Raw genomic sequence first — 12,206 nt, 5'->3', positions numbered from 1 at the left:
CCAGCATAATCAAGATAGAGAAAATTTTCATCGCCCCAAAAGTTTCCTCGTGCCCATATATATCAACTCCCTCCCCTTCCCCAGCCATAGGCACTCAACGGGCTGATGTTGCCCTTATGAGAGGACCTCTAAGATGGCCCCACATGACACCTACCTCCTCAAATACCTTGACCTCAGGCTGAACCCAGCGACTTGCTTCTAACCAATGGAATGTGGGATGGGATGTCACTTCTGTGATTAGGGTACAAAAGACTGCGACTTCCATCTTGCCAGCAGACTCTCTCTGCTGGGTTTTTGGCTTGCACACTTTGAAAAAGCAAGCTGCCACATCAAAGACCCCATGGCAAGGGAATGAGGGTGGCCTTTGGCCTACAGCCAGCCAGGAACTGAACCCTGCCAACAGGCACGTGAGGGAGCTTGGACAAGCTCCTTCCCTGAGTGCAGTCTCGGGATGACTGCAGCCCAGCCACCACCTGGACCCCGCAGAGGAGCCAGCCTCGCTGTGCTTGGGCTCCTGATGCACAGAAAGCATGAAATGATAAATATGTGTCATATTAAGCCTCCAGGTTTTGGGGCAATTTGTTACGCAGCGATAGATGCCTAATGCAGCAGGTCCTAGCCCTTCAGGTTACTAACAGAGTGGGTGTTCTCCGGTGCCTGGCTTCTCTGCCTCAGCAAGATGTTTGTGAGGTTCATCGTGCTGTCGCTGTGTTACGAGTTTGTTCCTTTTTATTGCTGAGTAGATTTCTATGGTATGTAATAGCCCCCCTTACATGTCCAGGTCCTAATCCCAGAACCTATGAATAGAGTATATTACTTGGCAAGCGAAAACCAAGGTTGCAGATGGAATTAAGGTTGCTAACCAGCTGACCTTGAGATGGGGAGACTATCCTGGATTATCTAGTTGGGCCCAATGTAATCACAAGGACCCTTATAAATGGAAGGGAGGCAGGAAAGAGGATCAAGAGTGATGTGATGTGAGAAAGGCTTGATTGGCCTTGCTGGTTTGAAAATGGGAAGGGGCCAAGGTGACATTTAGGAGCTGGAAAAGGCAAGAAAAGGATTCTCTCTAAGAGCTCCAGAAAGGAAGGCAGCCCTGCCAATATGTTGATTTTAGCGAGTGAGATCCATTTCAGAATTCTGGCCTCCAGAACTGTAAGAAAATAAATTTGTCTGTTTTAAGCTACTCTGTTGGCAGTAATTTGTGATAGAAGCAATAGATATCTAATGCACGTAATATGGACAGACCCCGTTGTATTTATCTGCTCACCTGCAGATGGACACGTGGCTTATTCCCAGTTCCTGGCTAATATGAACAACTTGGCTGTGAGCGTTCCTGGGATTTTTTGCTACATCATCTCTAACACAGCCGCTCTTTCTTTCAGTGCTGGCACACACTGCTCATTTGTTGTATGTATTTTTTAAGAGACTTCATTTTTTAAAGCAGTTTTAGGTTCACAGCAAAATGGAGCAGAAGGCACAGAGATTTCCCAAATATCTTCTGCCCCCAATACTCTACTTCCTGCCTCAGAATGGCACATTTTTTTTTTACAATCAATGAACCTACACTGATGCATCGTAAGCACCCAAAGTCCACAGTTTGCATTAGGATTCATTCTCGGTGCTGCACATTCTGTGGGTTTGGACAAATGTGTGATGATATGTGTGCATCGTGATGGTCTCACACAGAGTGTTTGCACTGCCCTGAAACCCTCTGTGCCCGCCTGTTCATCCCTCCTGCCCCAATGCCTGGCAACCGCTGGTCCTTTCATGGTCTCCATAGTCTCACCTTTTCCAGAATGTCACATATTTGGAATCATTCAGTAAACAGTCTTTTTCAGACGGGCTTCCTTCACCTAATGATGTGCCTTTAAGGTTCCTCCATGGCATTTTGTGGCTGGGGAGCTCATTTCTTTTTAACGCTGAATAATATTCCACTGCTTGGAAGCACCACAGTTTGCTGATCCATTACCTACTGAAGGGCATCTTGGTGCTTCCAAGTGTTGGCAATTACGAATAAAGCTGCCATAAACATGTGTGTGCAGGTTTTTGAGTGGACATAATTTTTCAGCTGCTTTGGGTTAATACCAAGGAGTAGGATTCCTGGATCCTGTGGTGTGAGTGTGTCTAGTTCTGTGAGAAACCATCGAAGTCTTCCAAAGTGGCTGCGCCGTTTTGCATTCCTCCCAGCAATGAAAGAGAGCTCCTGTTGCTGCGCCTCCTCACCGGCATTTGGTCCTGTCAGTGTTCTGCATTTTGGACGTTGGACATGGTATGTATAGTATTATCTTGTTGTTGTTTTAAGCAGCAATTCCTTAAGGACATCTGATGTGGAGCATCTTTTCATGTGCTTATTTGCCATCTGTATATCTTCTTTGATGAGGTGTCTGTTCATGTCTTTGGCCCATTTTTTAATCAGGTTGTTCATTTTCTTAAACTTTGAGTCCTTTATCAGATATGTACTTTGCGAATATTTTCTCCCAGTCTTTAGCTTGTTTTCTCATTCTTTTGACATTACCTTTCATAAAGCAGAATTTTAAAATTTTGTTGAAGTCCAGATTATCAATTCTTTCACGAATTGGGGCTTTAGTATTGTGTCTAAAAAGTCATCACCATACCCAAGACTATCTAGATTTTCTGCTATGTTATCTTCTATGAGTTTTATGGTTTTACATTTTACACTTAGGTTTACGATCCATTTTGAGTTAGTTTTTGTAAAGGGTATAAAGTCTGTGTCTAGACTTTTTCTTTTCTTTTTTTTTTGTGCTGGGGAAGATTTGCCCTGAGCTAACATCTGTTGCCAATCTTCCTCTTTTTTTGTATGTGAGCCACTGCCATGGTATGGCCACTAACAGATGAGTGGTGTAGAACCAAACCCAGGAACCAAACCCAGGCTGCTGTAGCGGAGCATACTGAACTTAACCACTAGGCTGCCAGGGCTGCCCCTTTTTTTTTCTTTTTGCATGTGGATGTCCAGTTGTTCCAGCTCCATGTATTGAAAAGACTGTCTTTGCTTCATTCTATTGCCTGTGCTCCTTTGTCAAAGCTCAGTTGACTGTATTTATGGGGGTCTGTTTTGGAGCTCTCTAGTCTGTTCTTTGGCTAACACCACACTGTATTTATGACTGTAGCTTTATAGGAAGTCTTGAAGTCGGGTAGTGTCAGTCTTTGGGCTTTGTTCTTCTGCTTCAATATTTTGTTAGCTATTCTGGGTCTTTTGACTCAATATAAACTTTAAAATCTATTTGTCAATATCCACAAATAACTTGCTTGGATTTTGATTGGGATTGCATTGAATCCATATATCAAGTTGGGAAGAACTGATATCTTGACAATACTGAGTCTTCCTGTCCATGAACATGGAATATCTCTCCATTTATTTAGTTCTTATTTGATTTCATTCATCACAATTTTATAGTTTCCTCATATAGATCTAGTACATATTTTGTTAGATTTATACCTAAGCATTTCATTTTTGGGGGTGCTAATGTAAATGGTATGGACATACCTCACCTTATTGAACTTTGAAGATAGTGCATTTTTTACAAATTGAAGGTTTGTGGCAACCCTGTGTTGAGCAGGTGTGTTAGAGCCATTTTTCCAACAGCATTTGCTCACTTTGTATCTGTGTCACATTTTGCTAATTCTCGTGATATTTCAGACATTTCATTATTATTATATTTGTTATGGTGATTTGCGATCAGTGATCTTTGATGTTACTATTGTATTGTCTGGGGCACCACCAACCACGCTCATATAAGACAGCGAACTTAATTGATAACCGTTGTGTGTGTTCTGACGGCTCCACTGACCAGCCTTTTCCCTTCTCTCTCCTCCTCCTTGGGGCTCCCTATTTATTGAGACACAACAATATTGAAATGAGGCCAATTAACAGCCCTACAATGGCCTCTGAGTGTTCAAGTGAAAGGAAGTGGCACGTCTCTCACCTTAAATTGAAACCTAGAAGTGACTGAGCTTCATGAGGAAGGCATGTCGAAAGCTGGGATGGGCTGAAAGCTGGGCCTCTTGCACCAAACAGTCAGCCTGCTGTGAATGCAAAGGAAAAGTTCTGGAAGGAAATTAAAAGTGCTGCTCCAGTGAACACATGAACGATAGGAAAGCAAGACAGCCTTATTGCTGAAACGGAGAAAGTGTGAGTGGTCTGGACAGAAGACCAAACCAGCCACAACATTCCCTTAAGCCAAAGCCTAACCCAGAGCCAGGCCCCGACTGTCTTCAATCTCTGAAGGCTGAGAGAGGAGGAAGCTGCAGAAGAAAGTTTGAAGAACCAGCCAGCGGAGGCAGGTCCGCGAGGTTTAAGGAGAGAAGCTGTGCCCATAACACAAAAGGCGAAGCAGCACGTGCTGATGTAGACGCCGCAGCAAGTTACCCGGAAGATCTAAGTAAGATATTAATGCAGGTGGCTACGCTGAACAACACGTGTGCGATAGAGACACAACAGCCTCATATTGGAAGAGGATGCCATCTAGGACGTTCACAGCTAGAGAGGAGTCACTGCCTGGCTTCAAAGCTTCAAAGGACAGGCTGACTCTCTTGTTGGGGGCTAATGCAGCTCGTGACTTTAAGTTGAAGCCAATGCTCATGTACCATTGTGAAAATCCTCGTGCCCTTCAGAATTATGCTAACTCTACTCTGCCTGTGCTCTATAAATGGAACAACGAAGCCTGGATGGCAGCACATCTCCTTACAACATGGTTTACTGAATATTTTAAGGCCACTGTTGAGACCTGCTACTCAGAAAAATAAGATTCTTTTTGAAATATTACTGCTTGTAGATAGTTCGCTTGGTCACCCAAGAGCTCTGATGGAGATACACGGTGAGATTACTGTTTTCATGCCTGCTCATACAATATCCGTTCTGCAGCCCACGGATCAAGGAGTAATTTCGACTTTCAAGTCTTATTATTTAAGAAATACATTTTATAAGGCTGTGGCTGCCATAGATAATGATTCCTCTGATGGATCTGGGCAAAGTAAATTGAAAACCTTCTGGAAAGCATTCAGCATTCTAGACACCATTAGGAACATTCATGATTCATGGGGAGAGGTCAAAAATATCAACATGAACGGGAGTTTGGAGGAAGTTGATTCCAGCCCTCATGGACGACTTTGAGGGCTCAAGACGTCAGTGGAGGAAGTCACTGCAGATGTGGTGGAAACAGCAAGAGAACTGGAATTAGATGTGGGGCCTGAAGATGGGACTGAGTGCTGCAATCTCATGGTCAAACTCTAACGGATGAGGAGCTGCTCCTTGTGGATGAGCAGAGAAAGGGGTTTCTTGAGATGGAATCTGCTCCTGGGGAAGACGCTGGGAAGACTGCTGAAAGGACAAGGATTTAGAATTTACATAAACTCAGTCGATAAAGCGGCAGCAGGGTTGAGAGGACTGACTCCAACTTTGAAAGAAGTTCTGCTGTGGGTAAGATGCCATCAAACAGCACCACACGCTGCAGAGAAATCGTTCATGAAAGGAAGAGTCAGTCAGTGCAGCAAACTTCATTGTCGTCTTACTTTAGGAGGTTGCCACAACCACCCCCCCACTCCAGCAACCACCGCCCTGCTCAGTCAGCAGCCATCAACGTCAAGGCAAGACCCTCCACCAGCAAAAAGATTATGACTCGCTGAAGGCTCAGAGGATGGTTAGCATTTTTTAGCAATAAAGTATCTTTTAATTAAGGCGTGTACATTGTTTTTTTTAGACATAATGCTATTGCACACTTAATAGACTCCATTTTCGTGTAAATACGACTTTTATATGCACTGGGAAACCAAAAAATTTGTTCCACTTTCTTTGTTGCAAGATTCGCTTTATTGCCGTGGTCTGCAATCTCTCTGAAGTAGGCCAGTTTTGTGTTTTCAATTTCGAATTCACTCGTTCTTCGCTCGTATATAGGAGAGTGTCTAACTTTTGTATATTAACTGTGTGATCTTTAACCTCACTATAATAGCTTCCTAGTTCCAGGTTTTTTGTTGACTTTTTCAGGTTTTCTACAGAGATGATTGTGTCATCTGTGAAGAAAGATGGTTTTATTTCTTCCTTCCCAATCTGTGAATCTTTTATTTCCTTTTCTCGTCTTTCTGCATTGGCTGGGATTCTCAGGATGATGAAAGGCGTGGTGAGAGGACACCTTCGCCTTGTTTCCTCATCTTAGCAGGACAGCTTGAATATCATGTTAGCTGCAGCGTTTTCGTAGATGTCTTTGATCAAGTTCCTCTCTATTCCTAGTTTGTCGACAGTTTTTATTACGAATAGGTGTTAGATTTTATCAAATGCTTTTTCTACATTTCCTGACATGATCACGTGATTTTCCTTTTTAGCTTGTTGATGTGATGGGTTTAACTCATTTTCAAATGTTGAACTAGCCTTGCATGCCTGAGAAAGGTCCCACTTGGTCATGGTGTATAATTCTTTTTATACAATGTAGAAGTCAATTTGCTAATATTTTGTTGAGGATTTCTACATCTATGTTCATGAGCGTACTGGTCTATGGTCTTCTTATCATGTCTTTGGTTTGGCACTCAGTTAATGCTAGTCCTATAAAATGAGTAGGAAGTACTCCCTCTCTTTCTATCATCTGGAGCAGATTGTAGAGGAGCGGGATAATTTCTTCCTCAAATGTTTAGTAGAATTCACCAGTAAACCCATCTCAGTCTGGCACTTTCTTTTTCAGAAGGTTACTAATTGATTGATTGAATCTTTGTAATATATAGGCCTATTCAGATTGTTTATTTGTTGTATATTTTTTGAAGCGTCTTATTATTATTGTTTGCTGAGAAGGGTGGGTGAGTTCACGGGAGTTAAATGCACACGTGCTGGCTCCTCTGGCCACCAAAGCGGAGCACATGACTTTAACCACTAGGCTACGGGGCCGGCCCCCCCCCTTCCAGCTTTTTAGGAAACATAATCTTGCCTGAGAGCTGGTGGTTTCACATCATTCTGAAGACTCCCACAGAAGACTCTCCATGTCAGGACATATGCCAACAAGACATGGGTACTAAGAACATGGCTCGCCATGGGACATCAAAGCCTTGGGCTGGCTACAACCACAGGGACTTTGCACTTGCTTTCCCTGTGCCTGGAACTCTCTTCTCCCAGTTGTGTGTGGCTTCCCATCACTCAGGAAGTGCCTGGCTCAAATGACACCTTCCCCTGGAAGCCTTTCCTGCCTCCTCCCATCTGCACCCACCCTCCACTTCAGTCCCCTTCTCATGTCAATCTCTTTATTTTCCTCCTAGCACATGTCAGCATCTATGAGTCAAATCTGTTGCTTGTCTCCCCCCATTGAATGTCAGCTCCATGAGGCAGGGCCTTGCCTTATTCCTGGAGGGCCAAGCCCAGGCCTGACCCAGCATAGGTGTTCAGTCAGTTTTTGGGAATGAATGATGAGCCCTTGCTCTAGACAGACCTCACCCAGTGCCCCAGCCTGACCCTGCCCAGCCCAGCTCTGCTGGGCGTGGTGTCAGAGAAGGCACCTGGGCAGAAGATCCTGGGAGATGTCCCCTCTGGCTGCAGGCTGCTCCAGGGTGGGGAGGGGACCAGCCGGCGTGGCTCCACCCACCTGACCTACTCCCACTCAGCGCCCCCTTGCCTGAGAGGACACATCCTCTCCCCAGAGCCAGGCCTATAAGGCTGAAAATGGAGCTTTCCAGAAAACTGAAGCCAGGGCAGGGCCAGGGAAGTGGATGGGGAGGGTGGAGGGCTGCCCATCCCGGGTTCCAGGGCTGTAGGGGTCCCAGGATGGGAGCCAGGGACAGAGCCCCTGCCTGCCCCCCTCCCGCCCCCGCCCCCCGGGCCACTGCAGGAGACCTACATGCGGATCTGGGTGGTTTTCAGGTTGAACCTCAGCTCCTCCAAGGCCTCCTCCATCTCCTGAGTGTTCTGGATCAGTGAGAGGTTCTGCTCCTCCAGCTCCGTGAAGACGTCCAGGAGCTGCTGGGGCTCCGTGAAGTACAGCGCCAGCTCCTGCAACCAGAGCCGTGCATGTGGGGGCTCGGCAGCCGGGCCAGGCGGGCAGGCAGCTGGGCGGGCCCCCCGGAGCAGGGCCACTGACCTCCCCGTCGCTGTCCGGGTCCTCCTGCACAGGGAGGGCAGAGCTTGGCCTGCAGGGAGATGCGCGGTGAGGCACGGCCTGCAGCAGAGGGTCTGAGGGCCGGCCTCCCCCTCCAGTGGTGTAGACCCTGTGTCACCAGAGCACCTCCACACCCGGGACCCCGATCCCCCTCCTCCCTCCCACAGTTCCTAGGCAGTGCACCAGCTTCCTCTTGGCCCCCCAGCTGTCACACAGCAGCCAGGGGATAGTTTCAAACTTCAGTTAGCTCTTCTCACTCCAGTTAGAATAAAGTTTGGCCTCCCACAAGAGCCTGTGGCCAGTGACCTCTCAGCCCCGGCCTCCCCACCGCCCAAGGCTACTCTGCTTGCCCCAGTACCGTCCCTCCCTGAGGGCCTTTGCCCCTGCAGCTCCCACTGCTGGGGTGCCCCTGCCCGTTTACCATTCTTTTTCTAAGAGCCACTTTCAGGCCTCCTCTGCCCACCTCCCTGTCTAGTTTTGGCCCTGGCCCTTGTCCTTGATGGCCCCACTCACAGCTGTTGTGACGCTCATGGCCACCTGTGACTGACCCCGAGCACCCCACAGGGGTGGGTACCGTCCCAGGCCAGCCCACAGGGGCACGGGAAAGGCTGTGTGGTCTTTGAGCACAAAGCATGTGCCCCGGAAGGCCCCACTGGGTGGGGACCTGACCAAGGCCGACATCCGAACATGTGTGACCGCCCCGCCTGCCTGCTCCAGCCTGGGCCCCTGCCCTGGACATGCAGGTGCTGCTGGCTGGGGACTGTCCCAACACAGGACCTGGCGGTGGGAGCTCCAGGGCTGAGGGGCAGCCTAGGCAGAGTAAGCATGCATTTCTAAGCTCTTGGAGCCTCCTTTCAACACTGAACTGGAAATAACAGTTCCCACCGGCAGGGCTAGCAGAGATCCGAGTTAGCCTGCTGCAGCAGTCTGGCCCACTGATGGTGGTTGGTCTTCTCCACAGGCATGCCCGTGGTGCCTGAAGATGCATGTGAGCTTGGAAACTGGTCATGCTCGGGTCCCCTTCTAGCACAAGAAGCATCAGTTCTGGGCACGGGAGTCTGAGTGTGCAGAGCACCTAAGAGGGACGCCCATATGCATGTGGAGCTCAGGAAGAAGAGAGGACAGAGCCATGGGAGCAGGTGGCCAGGCCGTCATAGAGAAGGAAGGACAGAGCACGGAGCACCTAAAGGATGAGCAGAAGATACAAAGCCCATGAAGGAGAGGGAGGGGAGAGAGAGAGGAGAGAGGTGGGGGGCGCTGGAGGAGAAAGGGAGGGGAGGCCCTGAGCCCTGGGCCACCCACCCTCCCATCCTCACCAGCATCAGCAGCCTCATCCAAGCTGATCAACCGTAAAGCTTCCAGAAGGAAGCATAGGAGAATATTTTAGTGACTTGGGGAAAGATTTCTTAAGTAGGATGCAAAATGCAGCAATCATAAAAGCAAAGATTGGTACACCGGACTCTAAAGATAACTTCAAGAGGCTGGAGAGAGAACTTCAACAAGGCAGGATGCAGAGGGGGTGAAGATAGTCCTACTATGCTTATTTCAAAAAGGACGGGCCTCCAGAATAGAGAGAACTAAGAGAAAATCAGAAGAAAAAGGCCAATGATCCAAAGAACAGACAAAATTGAACAGATGCTTCACAAAGGATATCCGAATGGCCATCATATTTGTCATCATGAAAATGTCATTAAAACCACAATGAGACACCACTCCACCCCCATATTAACCTTGTCTGGGTTTTGATGTGTTTTTTGGCTGAGGAAGATTGGCCCTGAGCTAACACCTGTGCCAGTCTTCCTGTTTTATTTGGGCTGCTGCCATAGCATGGCCGCTGATGAGTGGTGTAGGTCTGCACCCCAGAACTAAACCGGCAAACCAGGGCCACCAAAGCGGAGTACGCCAAGCTTAACCAGTACGCCCTGAGCCGGCCCGGGGGTCTGATGTTTTGACGCCTGGGGCCGTGCTGACCCTGGAGAGATGTCCCTTCCAGGGCTGGATGATTCCTAGAGAGAGTGGCAGACAAGTCTTTGAACATGCCTTTCAAACACAAACCAACCAATCCTGAACCCACACCCAAGCTCACCCTCAGGCCACCAGATAACTCCGTGCGGAGCCCGGAAGTCACTCAGACCAGCTAGTCCTAGGCCTGTTTGCTGCTTCACTGCTCCTTCCCGCGGAAACCACAGCAGGGGCTCCGCCCACAGCCCCCGCCTCAGCCTCCTGACCACCTGGGTGCTCCCCCTCGGGCTGGCCAGCTGGCGGGCCCCTTCTCTGGGGCTGCGAGTCACAAACCACCTTTTCACCGGGCGTTGTCTTCTGATCTCTGGGCCTCACTGAGCCTCAAATTTTCTACCAACACACGGTTTTCAAACCACCCTGCCGGCATCCTGAAATGAAGGGATTGCGATGCCGTGGTGTGCGGAGGCTGTGGGGCAGCTGGAGCTCTCCGGCTGCGGCGGGAGTACAGCACGGGGCAGTCCCCGCGGGGAACGTTCATCAGCAGCTACTGAAGCTACACGTGCGCGCGCCCATGTGCCCGCGATCCCACCCCTGCTCTGACACCAACAGCGCTCGGGCCCAGGACAGTGCTCACACACGGGGACAGGACTGTGCCACAGCTTCAGGCACAACAGCCATGGTGCGAAACCACCCCGATGGCCCCAAGAGGAGCAAGGACAGAGATGGGGGCTTCTTCACACAGTGGGGACGAAGAGCAACGGTAGGAAGAGGCTGGGCGGCCGGGTAGTGGGCATGAGTGAAGGCAGAGCCAAGGGCTCCCTCCGTGCTTCTCAGGGCCTCAAGTCTCAGAGCCCAGAAAGAGCCCAGAAAGAGGGGCCCAAACCGTGGTCACCCTCCTGGGGTGGGGCTGCCTGGGAGCGGGCATGAGACCGTTCTGGGCACTGGGAACATTCTACATCTGGTCTGGGTGTGCTTACACGGGGATATAGGTGTGTAAAAATGCAAGTGTTCACTCCAGATGTGTTCATTTTGTGATATGTCGATAACTTCTCAACATAAGAGAAAAAGTAAAAGAAGTAAAAACAAAAGTAAAGTAAAAGAAAAGAAGTAAACAAGTAAAACTAAAAGACCTAAGTCTGATCAGCTTTGCCAAAACTTCGCGGCCTCTGCAGGCCCGGACCCGAGGGTGGACTCTGGAGCCAGAGCCCAGGGTTCCGACTCCACCTGGCTGTGCCTGTTTCCTTGCCTGTCACATGCTAGGGCTTGGCGGGCTGAGCTGGAGGAGTGAGATGACGGGGTGGAGGCTGGCTGGGGGCAGGAGGAGGTCTGTCCTGTGGCACTCATCACGGCTGGAGAAGACAGGGTGTTCTCAGCGGCACTGCGGGAAGAAATCCAGAAGATGTTTGAGAGGTCCTTGGCTGTCCAGTGGGTGCTGGAGGAGCTACAGGGTGACAAATAGAAATGGCAAGCAGTAGGAGATATTGGAGTACATGAGGAAGCCATTTGGTGTAAACCTAATTCGGCCTGACCTTGTTTTTCCAAAAGAGCCTGACCGTGGCCATTGAGCACGCATTGTATATCTGCTTTAAACATTTCCTATGGCAAGAACAAATGCCCTTAAGATAATGGTGCAACTTCCCTCCACCTCCCAACGTTGGCATTTCCTTAAGGATTAAGCATCTTTCCTTAGGCTAGGAACTGATTGCTGCGCTCACCTGTGACCACCCAGCTCGAGACAACAAACTTGCTTCCTGCTGTGGTCACTGAGACAGCAGACCTACCTGCTGTTTCCATCAATCGCTGTGTGGACAGAGCAGTCTCGCGACTATTGTGGGAGGGACATTTCAATCATATGTGAAACATCCTGTTCGGGGGTCTGTAACCACTCTGTGCACCCCACTTCTTTGGTGCCCTCTCTTCCTTCGGGAAGAAAGGCCCCGGGCCATGGTTCTCACATTTTAGCTCAGAACAAACTCTCCCAAATCTTCATTTATAGATTGGTTATGGATTATTTCCGTCGGCAGGGGCAGCAGTCACTGGAGCTGGAACCTGCCCCCAGAAGAAAGCCTGGCCCTCCGCAGGAGCCTCCGGGCGATGGTGGAGTGTCAGGCGCTGAGACCATTCCACAGGGCCAGCAGATCCAGCCCTGAACCC

The 12,206-nt window shown here is 49.1% G+C and overlaps 1 protein-coding gene across 7 annotated transcripts in view; it reads right to left on the bottom strand.

Moving 5' to 3' along the window:
• The window catches only part of CFAP100 (cilia and flagella associated protein 100), a 66,018-nt gene that overhangs the window by 16,017 nt on the left and 37,795 nt on the right, over positions 1-12,206 (bottom strand). For 3 of the 7 annotated variants that reach the window (XM_023619840.2, XM_070238400.1, XM_070238398.1), the window contains 3 exons: positions 11,299-11,493; positions 8,073-8,121; positions 7,833-7,984 (listed from right to left, as the gene is read on the bottom strand). In XM_023619840.2, coding sequence (XP_023475608.2) covers positions 7,833-7,984; positions 8,073-8,121; positions 11,299-11,493 — 396 coding nt within the window. Of the gene's footprint in view, positions 1-4,702; positions 5,469-7,832; positions 7,985-8,072; positions 8,122-11,298; positions 11,494-12,206 lie in introns of those variants that run through there. The other 4 variants (XM_070238399.1, XM_070238401.1, XM_070238402.1 and 1 more) reach the window with 2 other exon arrangements.

Source organism: Equus caballus, chromosome 16, assembly GCF_041296265.1.
Source record: "Equus caballus isolate H_3958 breed thoroughbred chromosome 16, TB-T2T, whole genome shotgun sequence".
Classification (NCBI taxonomy): Eukaryota; Metazoa; Chordata; class Mammalia; order Perissodactyla; family Equidae; genus Equus; species Equus caballus.
Note: the sequence above shows the minus strand (reverse complement) of the source record. Positions and strands in the feature narration are given on the sequence as shown.